This window comes from Typopeltis vanoorti, chromosome 21 (genome assembly GCF_054136105.1).
Source record: "Typopeltis vanoorti isolate ZY-2024b chromosome 21, IOZ_Tvanoo_1.0, whole genome shotgun sequence".
In the NCBI taxonomy this organism is placed as follows: domain Eukaryota; kingdom Metazoa; phylum Arthropoda; class Arachnida; order Uropygi; family Thelyphonidae; genus Typopeltis; species Typopeltis vanoorti.
Window position 1 is genome coordinate 64,804,135 of NC_143569.1, and position 19,888 is coordinate 64,824,022.

The 19,888-nt window shown below is 34.5% G+C and overlaps 1 protein-coding gene across 2 annotated transcripts in view; it reads right to left on the reverse strand.

Moving 5' to 3' along the window:
- LOC150094925 (ubiquitin-associated domain-containing protein 2-like) overlaps nucleotides 1-19,888 on the reverse strand; it is a 115,684-nt gene that overhangs the window by 22,432 nt on the left and 73,364 nt on the right. For both annotated transcript variants that reach the window (XM_090411262.1, XM_090411263.1), the window contains exons 6-7: nucleotides 10,336-10,383; nucleotides 411-656 (exon numbers count right to left, since the gene is read on the reverse strand). In XM_090411262.1, the coding sequence (XP_090267388.1) occupies nucleotides 411-656; nucleotides 10,336-10,383 (294 nt within the window). The remainder of the gene's footprint in view (nucleotides 1-410; nucleotides 657-10,335; nucleotides 10,384-19,888) is intronic.

Sequence of the window (19,888 nt, forward strand, 5' to 3'; positions counted from 1 at the left end):
ACTGACGGACATGCGATTCATCTTGTAGACAACGTAAACTTATGGTATCAATAAATACAGTACAGTACTGTAAATGTATTTTCACTTCTTTATGATTTTCTCTGTAATAACATATTTTTTGTATTGTAAGAATTTTTGTATTGTAAAAAAAACTTTATTGTAAGAATATAGTATATAATACATACCGTACAAAATATGTTTTAATCGACTGTTTATGTTATTGGTATGACACTTCCGGTCAACAGTAGGCTACTGGGCAGTCAAAAGTTATACACGGATTTTCAAACACAGGGGGTCAGCACCCTAACCCCCACGTTGTTCAAGGGTCAACTGTATATTCATTTTAACTTGGAAATGTCACACTAATAAAATTTTGTTAAAAAGTATACCAAAGAAATATAATATTACACCTGAAAATTATTTCCTCTTTCTCTAAATTCCCTTGCTCTATTAAGCATGACTTGCTGCTCTAGCAGTTCTAATTGTTGCTGTCGTTGAATTTCTAATGTAGCTCCCATAGGCATGACACCATCTTGTGGGGGTGATGAGCGCAGCAGATACCCTAATGTTGCATTTGTAAATCGGGCAATAAATCTTGGTATTTGAATTAGATCTCGAACTCTAAGTACATTCCACCTACAGATGACACCTGCTATCTAGAAAAATACAATTAAAATTAAAGATAATAAATATACTTTATAACCCAATATCAACCTAAATGTTGATATTTATGATGAAATTATATGCAGTGAATAGTAGGTTAAGTATTAGGATAACATGAAGCAAAACTATTGGCCTACCTCACATTATCCTAATCATTATGTTCATGAATATCACTGAATAAATACCTATAAAGATTAACATTTATAATAATTTTCTACTTGTTTTTGACACTTAGAAAATCAAGTGCATCATGCCAAGTTTAAAGCTCATGGACTATAATTAAACAATGATTTAATAACAATATCTTGTCTATCACACAGACAACATTAGAGATACAATATAAAACTGCTCACTAGCATAAAGTAAGTGTAAATAATCAAGCCTATGTCCATCCATCCAAGAATTTTAAAGTTTAACCCTAAAATTCTAGTATGGGAAGTTCCAGTTGATAATCTTAAAATTATAGTTTCTTCATATCTTAGAGAGCTTCATACATCCATATGTATTTCAGACTTTAGGTTAGGATAGTCTTACAGCAGCTACCAATTCCAAAAGTCTTTCATCTTTGTGTACTTGCTGTACTTTGTGTAGAAGCATGTTAGATTTTTTTCTCCATTTAATAAGAGTGAGAGAAGTTATGAAATATATAAAGTGCAGACCAGGAAGGTTATTACAAGTATTGTGCAAAAAGCTAAATCAGAGTATGAAAAGTGGTTTGCAGGCTAAAGGCAATCCAAAAAAATTTTATTGTTATGTAATTTTATGCTGCAAGTAAAAGAAAGAAAAATAATAACTTTACTGAATACAAATGGAACTCGAGTTAGAATTTGATAAGATTGTTCAATTAACGAGTGCTCGCTTTGCTAAGATATATCAACCCAGTGATGTAACATGGTGCAAAGTGCAATTACTACATTGGATTGAGACAGAGATGCATGATAATGAGATTGAAAAGCTGTTGAATAATCTGGATAAGTATCCAGCAATAGGGGCAGATCAAATATTAATATGTATGCTAAAGGAATGTTCAGCCAAATTGGCTAGGCCCTTGTGTCTCAGCTCAGGAAAGATACCACAGGAATTTTATATACATATCTGATCCACACATGAATGATCACGAGACCTATGGCACATTAGTGCTGTGTGTGCACAAGAGGTAAAGAAGAAAGGAGGAATCTGTTCACATTTTGCTTGAATAGCTGAGGGTTGTAATCTTTGGGGAAGACTGTTCCAAAGGACAAAAGTAGATGGGATGAAGGAAGGGGCAGCGAAGTTGGTACAAGGAGTTTCAAGATGGACTGTAAACGGGTGCTGGTTAGCAATGGCTCTTGTTTTAATATCTGTAGAAGAGACAAAGGCAGAAACTGAGCATTTCTACCTTGCGAAAACTATAGTCAAAATGTGGTTGTGTTAGAAAAGATCAGAGGTGCAGCAGGTCAGTCTGAGTAGAGAGATCTGATTGTGTTTTTTGGATATCTCAGTATTATTAAAGGCGCGTGTGTGTGTGTGGGGGGGGGGGGGTGAGCTCTTTCTTGCAAGAGATCAAACAGGACTGAGTTGTAGTGGCATTGAAGTTTACAAGGTTGTCCTTGCCCCACTGGGATATAGCTAGGGGATATGAGTTCAGGCCAACTAGTCATGGTAGATCTTGAGGATTCTAATACTTGAGCACTACAAGGTTTGTCAAATGAAAAAGGAGGAATGGAGTGTACTGTCGTCGACAAAGCTATAGATAGGATTGGAAGTCAGAGAGCAGGTCATTTATATACAAGAGGAAAAGAGTAGATGAAAGAACATATCCCCAGGGTACTCCTGCATTGGTGGGGAAATCTGAGGAGAGTAAACCATCCACCATGGCCTGCAGTGAGCAGCCAGTAAGAAAGTTGGTGAGCCAGTTGCAGCAGAGTGAAGAAAGCAGACCATAGGATGGCAGTTTGTTAAGTAGGTCCCTGTGCTAAACCTGATGAAATGCCTTTGAAATGTCTAGGAAATGAAATGTCTTTGAAATTTGGTGAAACCACATGAGTTTCACCAAATTTCTCCATGGATTAAATCCAGAGGTGGGTGGTGAAGGCAAGATCAGTTGTAGATTGCAAGTGGCAGAATCCATACTGCTGGTCACTGATTAGTTGGTATGACTCTAGGTTCAAGAGGAATAGTTCAAGAGTTAGTTGTTGATGACTTTTCCATAATTTTAAAGAGAACAGAAGTGAGAGAAATGTATGATAGTTCCATCGTACAAGGGTGGTGTACTGATATGTCTAAATACCAACTTATAGCTTGTCTATTTATCTGTACAAGGAACAGCATGGGTTTACTAAAGGAAGGCCATGTTTTAGCAATTTGCTCATATTTTATAACAATGTTACAGCCAAGTCAAATAAATGATGGATATACTATGATACTGTTCAATTTTACTAAGACATTTGATATGATACCACATGGAAGGCTGTTGCAGAAACTGGAGAATATGGGTTTGGAATATAAACTCTTGACTTGGATAAGTGGATGGTTGACAGAACAGGTAACAGAGTAGTATATGGTAGGTGTGAATTTGCCAGATTTAAGGTGACCAGTGGTGTACCTCAGGGAAGTTATCAGAAAGTGGCAAGTGAATTTTCAGTCTAGTTCTAAATGCATTCAAAATGTATTGCCTTATTTTCTTTGCATAATTTACATATTTTTTCATTTTAAGTTGTTTTTTCATTTCATTTGTCAAGTATTCTCAAATATTTTATTTGACATAAATTGCAAGTCATTGCGATTCTTATAAAAAAAATCACATACCATTAAACAAAATTAATTTAACAAGAACAATTTTCATTTGTTTTTCTGTCTGCTGTAATTATCCCAATACTCCTCTTTAATCCATAAGTGGGTATGCAGATGTAATGTAATATTGGTGTAAGCTTATGTTCACAATACATAAATTAACTTAGTGTAATTATATATAGTAGAATATACATGATGAAAAGGCTTCTTAATAGTGTTATTTAAAAAACAGAATATCAAGCAAAATGAACTGGAGATTAGATCACTTTATCAACATTACATTGTGAAAAGTTAGCCTAGATCCAGTATTAATGTTGTCTATTTTCTGTTATTTTCATAAACTTAATTATTTGTCTTTCCTATTGAATTATCTTTATGGATAATTTATATAAACTTACCCTTCATTATGGAAAAACAAATGAAATGAAATGCAAACTATACTTTTTAGTTTGGAGAAGAGAAAAACTAAAGGCAAAGGACCAGAAAATATTAAAAGCATTGGAGAAAAGAGTGTGGTTGTCATTAATTAAAAACAACCACATGCTTTCCAGACTAATGGCTCAAGAAAATTCAAGTTGCATTCTGTAATGCATGAAATATTCTGAATGGGTGTTATAAATATTGTCTAATGATATTTTTCATTATATGGAAGGTAGAAAGAAACATGGAGTCACCCATGAAAATTAAGTTTGGTCACAATTAAGAAAGGAGTAAGAGCCAGATTTTGCTCTCACAAAGCAGATGGAATAGTTTGCCTATTGAAGTTGTGAGTGCATCTAGGATGAATGAGTTTAAGAGAAGGTATTACAGTGGGTAGGGATGATGTATAGCATCCCTCAATGAGTCCATAACTCCCTTGAGGTGTCAGATAATAATTCTGTGGGTAGTATCAATGGAGTGGTCAGTTAGACTATTCAGATATGTGGCAAGGGATGTATTTTTATGTTCTTCTAGATATATGTTAGCAGATTTTCTAGTCTAACAGGCTTCCACCCAGCAAGCAAGGGTAACTTTGTTTATTATGGACAGTTCTATTAACTGAAAGAGTCACACATTCTGAAATGAAAGGAGAATGAGTTAATTATGAGATTAGGAGAAAAGCGTATAAAAGTGATTTGAAAACTGCACAGAGATCGTATTTCTTTAAAATTCTGGGCATTTTTTATGAAGTGACCCAGATATAGGGAACATTTAACAACATCACTGTAATTTATAGGCTGAGAGGTTTGCAAGTTAGTGTGATCAAGTATTTTGTTAACTCTCTTACCAATGCAGTGATTAGATAAGAAGATATGCCAGATACGGCATATCTTCTTATCTAGAATATGCCAGATACGGCATCTCTTCTTATCTTAAAGTTCAAATGTTATGGAGATGTGATTAGAACAGACATTTGTAAACCTGCCTGCAAGTTTACAAATAATAGTAGTATGCAGGTTTTCCACATACTACTATTATTTTATTTTCTTTCTTTTTTCTTTTTTTTTTTTTTTTTTTTTTTTTTAGAGTAAATAGATTCTGAGATGCTGGCTGTTGAGATAGTTGAGGAAAGTGTCTAATGTATTGGTTGGGACTATGTGGCCAAGCAGGGAACACATTATCAATATATGTTAACCAGATAATAGGGGTTAAGAGTGAGAGCAGCAATATCGGAGTATTTTTTGGAATCCTCCATGAAGAAATTGGCAAGTGACAAGTCCATGGCAGTTTGCTGTTCCAAGCCAATATGGGTTGTCAAATTGACAAAATCTGTAATGATAGAAGGAAAGACTTTTTTTTTTTTAGTAAATGTGAAATATTAATGTCAAAACTGATAATGATATCTGAATTGTTAAGAATTAAATTGTGGACTTAAGATTTGACATGAGTGGGATGCTTAAGGGTCAAAGCTGTATAACTGAGAAGAGAATTCCACATAGGCTTTAAAGGAATGCGGAGAACTGATCAGGGCTTCTGACCTAATGTCCAATCTTCACCTTCTTTTGGTGCACCGTGTTAGGTATCAACCTGGTAAATGAACGACAAGGATGGGCTGGCAATTTGGAATTTAGCCGACCAAATTATATTCTTATTGGCTTAAACCAAAATATAAGATGATGGCACAACATGACAGAATTTCATGCTGGCTGGAGCGTTGCAGGTTAAACAAGGTCCCCCGTTGTTTTCGCCAGGAAACCAGGAAAAACAGCGAAAAGCTGCCTACTGGAACAAATAGTAAAACACACCCCAACTCAACATCACCAGAGTTCAAGATCAGTACTATCAACATAAGAAGCCTGAATGGCAAAGAAATGGAGATAGCTGAGGAACTGGATAAGTACCAGATCGACATAATAGGGATGACTGAAACAAAGAAGACAAAAACCGATGAGATCTATCTGAGCAATAAATACAAAATGTTATATTCAGGCGATCACAATCAAAGAAAAGTAGTAGCCATAATAATCAACACCAAATACGAGGCTAATCTTGTTGAATGGCAAGCAGTCACAAGTAGAGTGATATGGGCAAATATGAGAATGGGGAACTGGAAAAACTTATTTGTGCCTATAGTCACACAGAAGGTTCTACTAAGGTAGAAGTGGAGGAATTTTTTGACGCTTTAGAGGAAGCAATTAACATAATGAAAAAGGAAAAGTTGGTCCTTGTTGGGGATCTAAATAGCAGAGTAGGAAATGATGGTCAGACATACAAAAATATTTTGGAAAAATTGGGAGAAAAGAGCAAAGCTAATAATAATGGCAAATACCTGTTGGATTTCTGCTCAAGACATGGACTAACACCATGTTCCAACATAAAAATGTGCACAAATTCACATGGAGAGAAGAGGCTAGGAATAAGAAAAGTCTCAATGACTATGTTATTGTTGATTTTTCTCTCTGGTGCAGGACACTACAGCGTACAGAAAAAATTGAAAGTGATCACCATTTAGTCTTGAGCAGGATAAAATTGAATTTCATATTGAAAAGAAGAACATGTAAGAAATTTTTAAAATAAAAGTTAAGCAGCTCTCAGATGTGAAATATAGACTAAAATACACAAACATTATTCTAGAAAAATGAAAGAGTTTGAAACGGTAACCAAACCTTTGAGATTCAGTGGCAAGCCCTGTGGAAAACATTCATTGAGTCATCCAGAGAGGCATGTGGAAAGGTTGTCTACAAAGATAGAAAAATCAGAATTCCATGGTGGACACAGGAAGTTAAAGAGGCAGTGAAGAAAAAGAAGAAAGCATATCAAAAGTTCCTGGCAAATAAGTTAACTTGTGCTCTTGGAGAATACAGAGACAAATGTAAGAAAGCGAAACACTATGTAAAACTATCTCAATAAAAGACATGGGAAGACTTTGGTAAGAACATAAAAAATAAATATCAAGAAGGTGGCAAGATATTCTGGTTGTTGAAGAAGCTTAGAAATGGAGGAAAGAGTACTGTAAAAGGAGTTAGAGATGATAAAGGTGACATGAAAACTGGAGAAAAAGATATCCTTGATGTATGGAGTAATTACTTTGAAAAATTGCTAAATGAAACAAGCAGTGATAGCACAGTTGTAAAAAACACTCAACAGGGATGCAGTCAAGAATACATATCCATACTTGAAGTAAAAAAAAGCCATCAAAGGCCTGAAATGTGGAAAGGAAGGAGCAGATGATATTCGACCAGAAATGCTCAAGTATGGAGGTATAAAATTTAAAATAAAATATAATATAAAATATACTTGAAAAACGGCTGAGAAGGATTGTAGAAGAAAAGGTCTGTGAAGAACAAGCTGCATTCAGGCCAAATAGAGGCTGTCAGGATCAGATTTTCATTTCACGACAAATGGTTGAGAAATCATCGGAATATAACAGATATCCATATTTAAGTTTTGTAGACCTGGAAAAGGCATATGACAAGGTGCCAAGAGAGAAGCTATTCAAAATGTTACAGTCATATGGTGTAAACGAGACATTATATCAAGCAATACTTAGTCTTTATTTGAGTTGTAAGTTAGCAGTTAGAATTGAAGTACATTATCCCCTCTCTTATTCATTATCTATATGGATCACATTTTGAAGCAAAGTGGTAAAACCTGATATCAAAATTGGAGATGTTAACTTCAGCTCTTTGCTTTATGCAGATGATGTTATACTTCTAAATAAATCAACTAGAAGTCTGCAAGATTCCCTGATTAAATTGAATAACTGTTGTAATAGATATGGTATGAAGGTCAGCAATAACAAGACAAAGACAATGAAAATAGGCAGAAGCACTGAAAATATCAATTACATTGTGAATGGAGAACCTGTGGAACAAGTAAAACATTTGAGCTACTTAGGAATGATTTTTAGTGAAGATGGTAAATTAAATATGGAAATAGACAATAGAATCAACAAAGCTGGTATGGTAGGAAATCAACTGAATAAATTTATATGGAATAAGAGAGAAATTACTCAAAACACTAAATTAGCGGTATACAAGACTGTTCAAACCAATTTTAACTTAAGGATCCGAGAACTGGGTCAGAAGTAAAACACTTGACCAAAGACTAGAGACCGCAGATATGAGAATCGTCAGAAATATTGGGGCATGAAAAGATAGCATCAATGGCAATATTAAATATGAGGATATTAGGAAAAAACTTGACATTGTCAACATCCAGGAATGCGTTAGCAGAGCTAATCTCAGGTGGTATGGTCACTTAAACAAAATGGGCGAGGAAAGATTAGCAAAACAAGTGTTCTCTGCCAGGTTGGCAGGAAAAAGACACAGAGAAAGCCCGAGATATTGGTGGATTGATACAGTAAAATGTGCCTTAGCAGATAGAAATATAACATCTGATAATGTTGGAGTCTTGATAGGTAACAGACTGATTTGGAGGAAAATTGTAGATAGGAAATTTACAATGATGTAAATTTTTCATGTACTACCATATCCTGTACACCCCTTGAAAGTACATGTCAGGAATTTGTGATAATGATGATTAAAAAAATGTGAATGCTGCATTTTACAAACGTAAAACACAGAACTTATCCCCATCTCCAACATCACAAGTGTCACATTATTTGTCCTGCAGTCATGAAAATAACTGGGCAATGCTCAGTGAAAATTTCTTAGTTTCCTAGCATTCCATCTTCATAACAAACTTACCAAAAAAGTATCAATTTTAAATTCTATGCACACAATATAGAAAACACAACATACTGGTTAAGTTGGTTGGTTTTGCATTATGTCTGATGCAACTAATACTATGAGGGTAATGTATTATGCATGTTAAGTGTGAGTGCACACTTCAGCTAGTGAACCATTTTGTGGAATAAAAAGCTATGTTTCCAAAAAAAAAAAAGGGGGAGGGGGGGAAACACCGTTAACCTTCAGTTGAAAAGCACTGATATCTTAGATAGGATGTAAACCCAGGTCCTTCCAATAACAGGGCAAATGCTGTTATAGTTCTGTAGCAATGCTACAGTGGTGCTAAATACAAGGGTGGTCTGAAAAGTTCTTGGCCTCGACCATAGATAGCAACATTGTCGGCAAGATTTTTATTTTCTAAGTTGGTACATCTGTCATAAGCATCCATGTGAAATTGCAAGTCATTCTGTCAAATAGTTTGTTTTATACAGCTGTCTGAAGCAAAAGTGTTGTCTGTATCCCTTGAAATGGATAAAACTGAGTATCGTGCAGTTATAAAATTCTTTGTGAAAGAAGGTTTAATGTCAAAAGAAAGTCATTCAAAGTTCATAAAAGTTTATGGGCACTCTTCTCCATTGTTTCTGACAATTAAGAAATGGGCTGCCGAAGTTAATCGTGGCCGTACCAGCCTTGAAGATGAATCTCATGGAGGATCCAAAAAGTGTAACACCAGAAATCATTGATCAAGTGCACGATATGGTATTGGATGACCACGAGTCAAAGTGCATGAAATTGCTGAGACTACAAGCATTTCAAAAGAACATGTAGGATATATTTTGCATTAAGAATTGCAAATGTAAAAGCTTTGCACAAGATGGGTGTCTCGCTTGCTCACAGTAGATCAAAAACACACTCACACGAAAATCTCTGAACAGTGCTTGGAGCGTTTTTAACAAGAATAAAACTGATTTTGTGCATTGATTTATTACTATGGATGTGACTTGGATTCACCATTACACACCAGAATCCAAACAGCAGTCAAAACAGTGGACAGAAGCCGGTTGTTCAGCGTTGTCCAAAGTCGGTTCCATCAGCAATAAAGATCATGGCATCAGTGTTTTGGGATGCTAAAGTCATTTTGTTTATTAATTATTTTGAAAAGGGTAAAACAATAACTGGGGAATATTATTCCAATCTTTTAACCAAACTAGACAAAAAAAGTTCATGAGAAGAGATCCGGTTTGCAGAAGAAAAAATCATCTTTCATCAGGACAATGCACCTGTCCACAAAGGTATTTTGGCAATGGGAAAATTAAGGGATCTGCACTATGAATTGTTGGAACATTCACCCTATTCCCCAGATTTGGCTCTCTCTGACTTCTGTCTCTTCCCAAAACGAACTCTTCCTCACTGGTCAGCATTTCTCTTTGAAACAAGAAGCAATTGCAGCTGTAGAGGGGTATTTTGCAGATCTTACTGAGAACCACTACAGGGACAGGATAATGGCACTGGAGCATTGCTGGAATAAATGTATTAGTAGTAAGGGAGATTATGTTGAAAAATAAAAATAATTTTGAAATTATAATTTCCATTTTTTCATTGTTAGGCCGAGAACTTTTCAGACCACCCTTGTATATTAATAAAAGAAAATTCTAAGTTTTCAAAATACTAATAACTGTTGTATCAATTGTTATTTTATTTATTTTATTTTTTTTAAATTAAGAATACCCTCATGATGAAGAAATGTAATACCTATAATTTGTTTTATCTTAAACATGATTTTACTTACCAAACAACACACTCCTGAGATGAGAGAGCCCTTATTTGTACTTATAACCTAAATAAAAAAATAAAAGGATAACTAATGTTCACAAGCAAATGTCTGATTTGTAAACATTTAAATGGAAAGCACATAGGGGATTTTGAAATAGGAAGTAATCATTTAATTTTGAGCAGGATAAAAATAAAAATATTTATAAAAATTAAAAAAAAAAAATTAAGTTGAACAGATTTCAAAGGTAAAACTATAGACAAATATATGATATTATTGGAGGGGAGAAAAAGGGAAAAAAAAGGAATTTGAAAACAAGAACCAAACTTTGAAAACTCACTGACAAAATATGAAGAAGAAAAAAAAAAATGATTCAGCCAGGAAGGCAAGTTGTAATTGCTGTGAAATGCAGTTAAATGAGTGATAGAAGCAGTGACAAAATAGTGGTGAAATGTATTCATGTGCTAAGCTGGAACAGACAATATTCGACTAGAAAAACTCATGAAATATGGTGATAAAACTTTTATTTTTGCTGGTAATCTGCCAAAATCACAGTTACACAACATACAGAACCGAAGTCTGAAAAGCAGGAGAGCACAAAGGCCAACACATTGAATGTCACCTCCACTGATCATCCAGTTTTCCTTTACAACTTTATCAATGTTTTGTAGCACACTATTTTATGAAATGGGCAAAATAAACACCATCCAATAACTTCATTATCATTGATTCTGAATAGTTTCACAATCATATATATTCCACACAAACAGATTATAATATTATAACATTTAATTGCATATCAAAAGCCTAAAAAAATTAATTGTAATATAATAATAATAACTGGCACACTTTTTTTTTAATTTCAAATACACTGCAGTCTTTCTCAAAGAAAATAAAGAAATAATCAGGTAAAAAGAGGTATAATTATTTTTTAAAAAAGTAAATAGGTATGCACAAGGCAGTCATAATCACTGCATAGCTTGTCAAGGATCACTCATGTTAGATGCTTAATTAAGTGAAACAGCACTAAGAGAGGATTAAAAAAATGTTATTTAATTCTTCCAATATTTCATCTCAATCAGTGAGATATTGTCAGGGGTTATAATATGAGACTTGTAACATACAAAGGCAACACAAAACTAAGTAAAAAAAACATGGATGAAAGACTTGGGTCTAACTATGTGGGGTGCCACGTCTGTGGGTACCTGTTGGCAGCTTAGGATGTAAACTGGATCTCAAAATATTAGTATTTCACATATTTTGGAAAGTTTTATGCATCCGCATTTATGTAGGTTAGGTTGTTTTTGAGAGCAGCTGCAGATTCCAAAAATAGTCTTTCTCTTCTACATTTACTGTGATGTAACATGGTCTTTTTCGAATTGATTCTATAAACTGTATCGCAAGGCCTGATTGACCATAGTCATGAGTGTAGATGTATTTTTTGTGTTTTTTTAAGCAGATGTTGGCTGATCTTCCTATCTGTCCATAGTGGACCAACTTGCAGAAAGGACACTTTATATATTCCAAGCACAGACAGAGGAAGGAACTGATCTTTAGTAGAATATATGAGGGTAGCAAGCTTTTGCTGGAGATTGAAAGTTGTGCAGAGATTATATTTCTTTAAGATTCTGGCTATTTTTTCTGAAGTGCCTTCCACATATACGGAATGATGATAGCATTAATCCATTAAGCCTGTAAAATGAGTTTCGCCCAGCACACTTAAACCTTAAAACATGGAGACCAACCAGTTAATTTTAATAAATGTTATCAAGTTTCATGCTTTATTTTATTTAATGATACTATACATGTTTCTTTCATTTTTTAATGTTACATCATGAGCATTGTTGAATGCATTAAAAATAAATAAATAACAAATTTAATATCTCTCTACCTTCCTAAACAGGAAATCGCTGCTGTTGAATTACTGTATTACACACACACACACACACAAAAAAAAGGGGGGGGAACTAGGAGCCAGGGTACTCGAGCATCCTCTATTTGGGACTTATTTATACCAACCTGATTGGCTGAATGGTTAGTGCACTACCTCCAACTAACAAGTTGCAGATTCAAAATTCTGATGAGGGAATGGATGTTTGTGAATGTCTTTAGATAGCAGATAAATTTCAATACTTGGTGTGAGACCCCATTCCTCTGCTTAGTAGATGCCTGAAGTAGCTTTTAAAAAGTTCTCTATTTGGCTTTAAGAGTAGATAACGCAGAGTAGAGTTCATGTAATATAAAAATTAAAAAAAAAAAAAAAAAAATTTTAAAAATTGTTCCTATACATGACATGAAGTTATATTCTTAATTTCATGCTTATTTTTGTCTTAGAAATTCTGTAATCAATGAATGGGTGAGAAGACATCAGTTGTACTATTAGTTTATAATATATACGAATGCTATGAGCTAAGACACGGGTGGCAAACCTATGGCACACGTGCCAGAGGTGGCACGCCCGAAAATTTTGCTGCCATGTCAACGATTTACATATGGTATCCTTTTATACGCTTATAAATTATTCAATTTTTTTTTTTAATTGTTACAATACGTACAAGTTAAATTTTGTTTTACACGATAGAGCAGCTATGAAGACATGAATTTTATTGGTGTGGTATTAACAAAAGATCACGCGACCCTTTAAAGACAAATGGAACCGACAATTTTTGAGTTGAAATGCTAATTCTCTTCAACCGAATTCCATAGCATCTGCAACTGTCATAACAACATTCACTATACATTTCTTAATTTTAAGGCATTCACGACGGGGTGTCATTTATCGTTCCGACAGAATTTCTCATTACCGGCAGGCTCTACTCACACAAAGTTTCAACCCTTGGTTGATTTTTATTGTCTTGTTTGCGTTTGAGCTGGTAGGGGAACTCGCACAAGCATTATATGGCATGTTTCAATTTGTGGTAGAATTTTATTTGAAGTTGGCCTTTGTGATCTGTCATAATGACATCGAGAATTTCAAATGCAATCAAACAAACACTTATTTCATGCAATTGAAAAATTAGACGAGTTTTAGTTGGATACTGTTTCCAGTGCAATATATGGTTTTGCTTGCATCTATACAGCGTTAGTTTCTGTGAGAGGGGGTACATGTGATTCATTAGTTAGCGCAGTTTTTTATTCCAGTTGTCTCTAATTGCATATTTGTTGAGAAATATATTATACAGACTGCAAAAACCTCTGTACCTTATTCAGGAATGCAATGAAACTATTTTTTTTTTACCTTGCATCTACAGTATATAATGGCTGTTGGGGAAGGAGTGTTGTTTTTGTGTGAAATATGCAAACGTTTTAATGTCTTTTTTCATAAAGTGAAATCAGGGATGCCAGTTATACGCGAAGTCAAGTTATATTCGACGGTAAGCGTTCACCGACAAGTTGATATCCTTCTAGTGCTTCCCCTGCTCCGGTGACTTCTATGGTGAGTTACAATGCATAAATATTTTTCTCACTACCATTTTTTTTTCTTTCAAACCAACATCATTAAAATCAATTTAATAATACAATAATCAATTTTATACTGAATAATATTATAAATTTTTGGTGATCAGAATGGGATATGTCAATGAAACTTAACATAAGTCATTTAATTATGTTGGCCTGAGGAAACTACAATATTGTAGCATTAGTCCTGTGATTGATAATTAATTTAAATGCGTACTTTTATATTTCTCAACATGCTACATTGTATACATAAATGTACTAATACTCTTTATGATTATGCCATAATTAATTAGTAATACTTATTTACTAAAATCAATAGCCAAAAGAATTCGCATCGGCGATACAAAATTATATAAATTAAGTGGATATTAATCCAACATTAAACGTTAGTTTAATGAATGAACTTTAAAAAATTGGAAACAGTATTTACGAGTAAGTTTGTTGGGACTGGGCCCTCTAATAATAAATAAACAAGAATAAATATAAATACAGTAAAAATACAGTCTTATAGAAAATGAACTAAGAACAACAGGTCCTTAGGATTCCCTGATTTTTCCCCCTTTTCTACACATGCATTCATTATGCATTTCGCACCGAGCATCTGCCAGTAGGCCGAAATAAGCAGCGGCAATTGGAATTAGCCGAAATGAGAATTATCATCATCAAATTCCTGCCATTTACCCTCAAGGGGTGTACAGGATATGATAGTATTATATGAAAAAATTACATCATTACTAAATTCCAATCTACAATTTTCCTCCAAATCAGTCTGTTACTTGTCAAGACTCAACATTATCAGATCTTATGTTTCTATCGTCTAAGGCACTTTGTACCTTATCAATCCACCTATATCTTGGTCTTCCTCTGGGTCGTTTTGCTGCCAACTTGGCAGAGAACACTTGTTTTGCTAATCTTTCTTTGCCCATTCTGTTTAAGTGACCATACCACCTGAGATTAGCTCTGCTAATGCATTCCTGGATGCTTACAATGTCAAGTTCTTTCCTAATATCCTCATTTTTAATATGATTTTAATATGATATTGCCGTTGATGCCATCTGTTCACACCTCTAATCTTTCTCAGGACTCTCATATCTGCGGTCTCTAGTCTTTGGTCAAGTGTTTTACTTCTGACTCAGCTCTCAGATCCATAAGTTAAAACTGGTTTGAACACTGTCTTGTATACAGCTAATTTAGTGTTCCGACTAATTTCTCTCTTATTCCATATGAATTTATTCAATTGACTTCCCACCATACCAGCTTTGCTGATTCTGTTGTCTATTTCTATATTTAATTTACCATCTTCAGTAAAAATCGTGCCTAAGTAGCTGAAATGTTTCACTTGTTCCACAGGTTCTCCATTCACAACACAGTTGACATTTTCAATGATTCTGCCTATTTTCATTGTCTTTGTCTTTTTATTGCTGACCTTCATACCATATCTATTACAACAGCTATTCAATTTAGTCAGAGAATCTTGCAGACTTGTAGTGGATTTATTTAGAAGTATAACATCATCCACATAAAGCAAAGAGCTGACATTAACATCTCTAATTTTGATATCATGTTTAATACCACTTTCCTTCATAATGTGATCCATATAGATAATGAATAACAGAGGCAATAATGTACATCCTTGTCTCACACCAGATTTAACACTAAACCATCTTCCTGTACTTCAATTCTAACTGCTGACTTACAACTCAAATAAAGACTAAGTATTGCTTGATATAATGCCCCATTGACACCATATAACAGTAGCGTATTGAATAGCTTCTCTCTTGGCACCTTGTCATATGCCTTTTCCAGATCGACAAAACTTAAATACAGATCTTTGTTATATTCCCATGCTTTCTCAACTATTTGTCGTAAAGTGAAGATCTGATCCTGACAGCCTCTATTTGGCCTGAATCCAGCATGTTCTTCACCAAGCTTTTCTTCCACAATTCTTCTCAACCTTTTCTCAAGTATACTTGCATAGATCTTGCCAGGAACACTCAGTAGGGAATTATAAAGATAATTTAATTTAGGCATATAATAAAATGTTGATTTTTTTTGAAACTATAAAAAATGCATTTAATTTAAATTTTGAGTTATTTTGTTACAGTTCTACTGAACATGGCTGGCAAAATTAGAAAACAAAAATTATCACAGTCAAGCAGCAGAGAGTTCCAAAGCTGGTGGACTGAAGAGTATGGCATGATTAACAAAGACAATAAAGCAATATGTGTTTTATGTTCCAGGACAGTTGTGTGCAGAATGTCGTCAGTAAAAGGCATTATGATGTTTTAAGGTGCATATATTATTGTCTTGTGACATAAAGACTGAATAATATATGCACGTAAACACAAGAAAGATATTTAATTAACTAAATATTTCGGTCTGGAAATAGCAGGCTATCCTTAGTGGCACTACAAGAACAGTTTTAAAAAATAAAATACAAGGTGGAATACTAACAATAGATCTTTTAAAAATAAAACAAGCCGCATGATGTTATATCACTAAGTATTAAAAGGGAATATTTTTTATAGCAGAGAAATGATTGAAATTAAGATATTACCGTATATTATCGCGTATAATGCGAAAAAGTTATGGTAAAAAATAATACTTAAAGTTAGGGGTTCGCATTATATGCAGATCCTAAAAAATATAACATCTTATTAGACTTGCACACACAATATATACTACCTAATGCCTATGTAATCAAATCTACTTGACCTACTCGCATTCGGCGACAAGCGTGCATCGTATCTGCGCATACACTCTCCGTTGCTGAATAATAAAGCACAGTGAGATAGATGGAGCACAGTTAGGTATATCGGTTTAACCACAGTTCATTTTAAATATTATTCGTTAAACAAACCTAGCCTGAAAATGAGCCAACATTAATGTAAACGTTAAATCTTTTGAAGCAAGTTTTAAACTGCGTGTCGTGCAGTTTGCAGAAGAACATAATAACAGTGTTGCTATGAGAGAATTTGGTGTAGCAGAGAGTAATATTAAACTTTGGTGTAAGCAAAAAGACAGTCTTGAAAAAAATCCCCAAAACAAAACGTGCCCGTTGTGGAGATGTAGCATTCTTTCCAGAACTCGAAGAAAAGCTAAATGAATGGATTTTGACGCAACGACAAGATGGCATTATAGTAACAAGAAATGCAATTCGTTTTCAACTCGACAACTCAAAAATGGTAAATTGAAGGACACACCAGGTATTTCTTTCTTGCTTCACCTGGGTGGTGAAACAGATTTATGGAACGCAAAGCATTAACATTACGACGCAGCTTAAAGAAAAAGTGCAGTTCTTTCATAAATTTATCATATAATTACGGAAGTCTCACGGATATGAACTTTCCCAAAATGGCAATATGGATGAGACACCCATGTACTTTGATATGCCTGGGAATCGAACAGTAAACTCAGTTGATGAAAAGGGTGTCTTCATAAAAATAATGGAACATGAAAAAATGCATTTTATCGTTGTTCTAGCATGTATGGCAGACGGAACCAAATTAAAGCCAACAGTGATATTTAAAAGGAAGAAAATTCTGAAACATATGAAATTTCCACCAGGTGTAATTGTTCGCACCAATCAGAAAGGTTGGATGGATGAAGAAGGTGTACAATTGTGGCTGGATCAAGTATGGAACACACGTCCAGGTAGCTTGTTATGTCAACAAAGCATGGTAGTCTGGGATATGTTCCGGGCGCATTTAACAGAGGCAAGCAAAGAGAAAGCACGTGAGCTACGTACAGACCTAGCAGTCATACCAGGTGGTCTAACTTCTGTTTTGCAGATGCTTGATGTCAGTAAGAAAGATCACTTACGTGAAAAATGGAGAGAATGGATGTCATCTGGTTTGGATGAAGATGACAAAGGGTGGAAATTTTCAAACCAGAGATCACCTTAGTCACCAGCTGGGTTAAAGAAGATTACCTTAGTCACCAGCATGGGATTCGATACTATCTGAAATGATTCAACGCTCATTTCTTAAATGTGGAATAATTCAATGGATGGATCCAAAGATCATGTCATATATGAAGGCGAGGATGACGCACAACAAATTGGAGAGCATGAAGACGATGACAACTGCTACACTGATGACGCAATCCCTACAGATGAATTTATAAATGAAATGTTTGACGACTCAAAAGATGAAGAAGAATTTAAAGGATTTTGACATTTTGTTTTAAAATAAATATTGCTTTCGTCAATTCGTCTTGTATTTTGACATTTTGTTTTTAAATAAATATTTCTTTCGTTAATTCGTATTATATAATTTATAATGTTATGGAACAAGATTAACAGATCGCATTATACGCGGACATGGCATTTTAGGACTAGTTTTCAAATAAAATTTCTAGTTCACAATTATACTTAAGTCACAATATACACGATAATATACGGTAATTAATAATATTAAATAACAAAATTAATATGAATTAATGAGTTATCCTGATTACACTTTCCCAGATTTTTGATATAGATATACAGTCATTCAGATTCTGGTTAGGACGACGGAGTAAGGCCTCTACGCTTTCTTTGAATAAACATTCAAATTTATAACGGGATCTATGTAAGAGGCGAGTTTTTGACCAAAGGATGATGTGGTTAGTTTCAATCCCATGCTGAGCCAATCCAGATTTTTCAGGTTTGTTGTGATGAATGGAGGATTGATGTTCTTGGATTCTTTTTTCAAGAGAAATTCCAGTTTGTCCAAAATAGGAGAGATCACAGGTTGCAGGGAATTTGATAAATTCCAGGAGGAGATATAGCTGAGTGGTTGTCTTTAGAAGGAAAATGGGAAGATAATTTGTTAATAGGTGAATACGTAGCTGTTAACTCATATTTCTTCAGAATTCTTGTGATAGGTTCTGAAATCCCGGAGATGTCAGAAATTGGAACTCATCATCATCATAATCAAATTCCTGCATGTACCCTCAAGGGGTGTACAGAATATGATAGTACTACATGAAAAAAATTACATCATTATTAATTTCCTATCTACAATTTTCCTCCAAATCAGTCTGTTACTTATCAACACTCCAATATTATCAGATCTTATATTTCTATCGTCTAAAGCACTTTGTACCGTATCAATCCACCTATATCTTGGTCTTCCTCTCGGTCGTTTTCCTGCCAGCCTGGCAGAGAACTTGTTTAGCTAATCTTTCCTCGCCCATTCTGTTTAAGTGAGCATACCACCTGAGATTAGCTCTGCTAATGCATTCCTGGATGCTGACAATGTCAAGTTCTTTCCTAATATCCTCGTTTTTAATATGATACTGCCATTGATGCCATCTGTTCACGCCTATAATCTTTCTCAGGACTCTCACATCTGAAGTCTCTAGTCTTTGGTCAAGTGTTTTACTTCTGACCCAGCTCTCAGATCCATAAGTTAAAATTGGTTTGAACACCGTGTTGTATACAGCTAATTTAGTGTTCTGACTAATTTCTCTCTTATTCCATATAAATTTATTCAATTGACTTCCCACCATACCAGCTTTGCTGATTCTGTTGTCTATTTCTATATTTAATTTACCATCTTCAGTAAAAATCGTGCCTAAATAGCTGAAATGTTTTACTTGTTTCACAGGTTCTCCATTCACAACACAGTTGACATTTTCAATGATTCTGCCTATTTTCATTGTCTTTGTCTTTTTATTGCTGACCTTCATACCATATCTATTACAAGAGCTATTCAATTTAGTCACAGAATCTTGCAGACTTGTAGCGGATTTATTTAGAAGTATAACATCGTCTGCATAAAGCAAAGAGTTGGGATTAACATACTCAAATAAAGACTAAGTATTGCTTGATATAATGCCCCATTGACACCATATAACTGCAGCGTATTGAATAGCTTCTCTCTTGGGACCTTGTCATATGCCTTTTCCAGATCGACAAAACTTAAATACAGATCTTTGTTATATTCCCATGCTTTCTCGACTATTTGTCGTAAAGTGAAGATCTGATCCTGACAGCCTCTATTTGTCCTGAATCCAGCTTGTTCTTCACCAAGCTTTTCTTCCACAATTTTTCTCAACCGTTTCTCAAGTATACTTGCATAGATCTTGCCAGGAACACTCAGTAGGGAAATACCTCTGTAATTCTCAC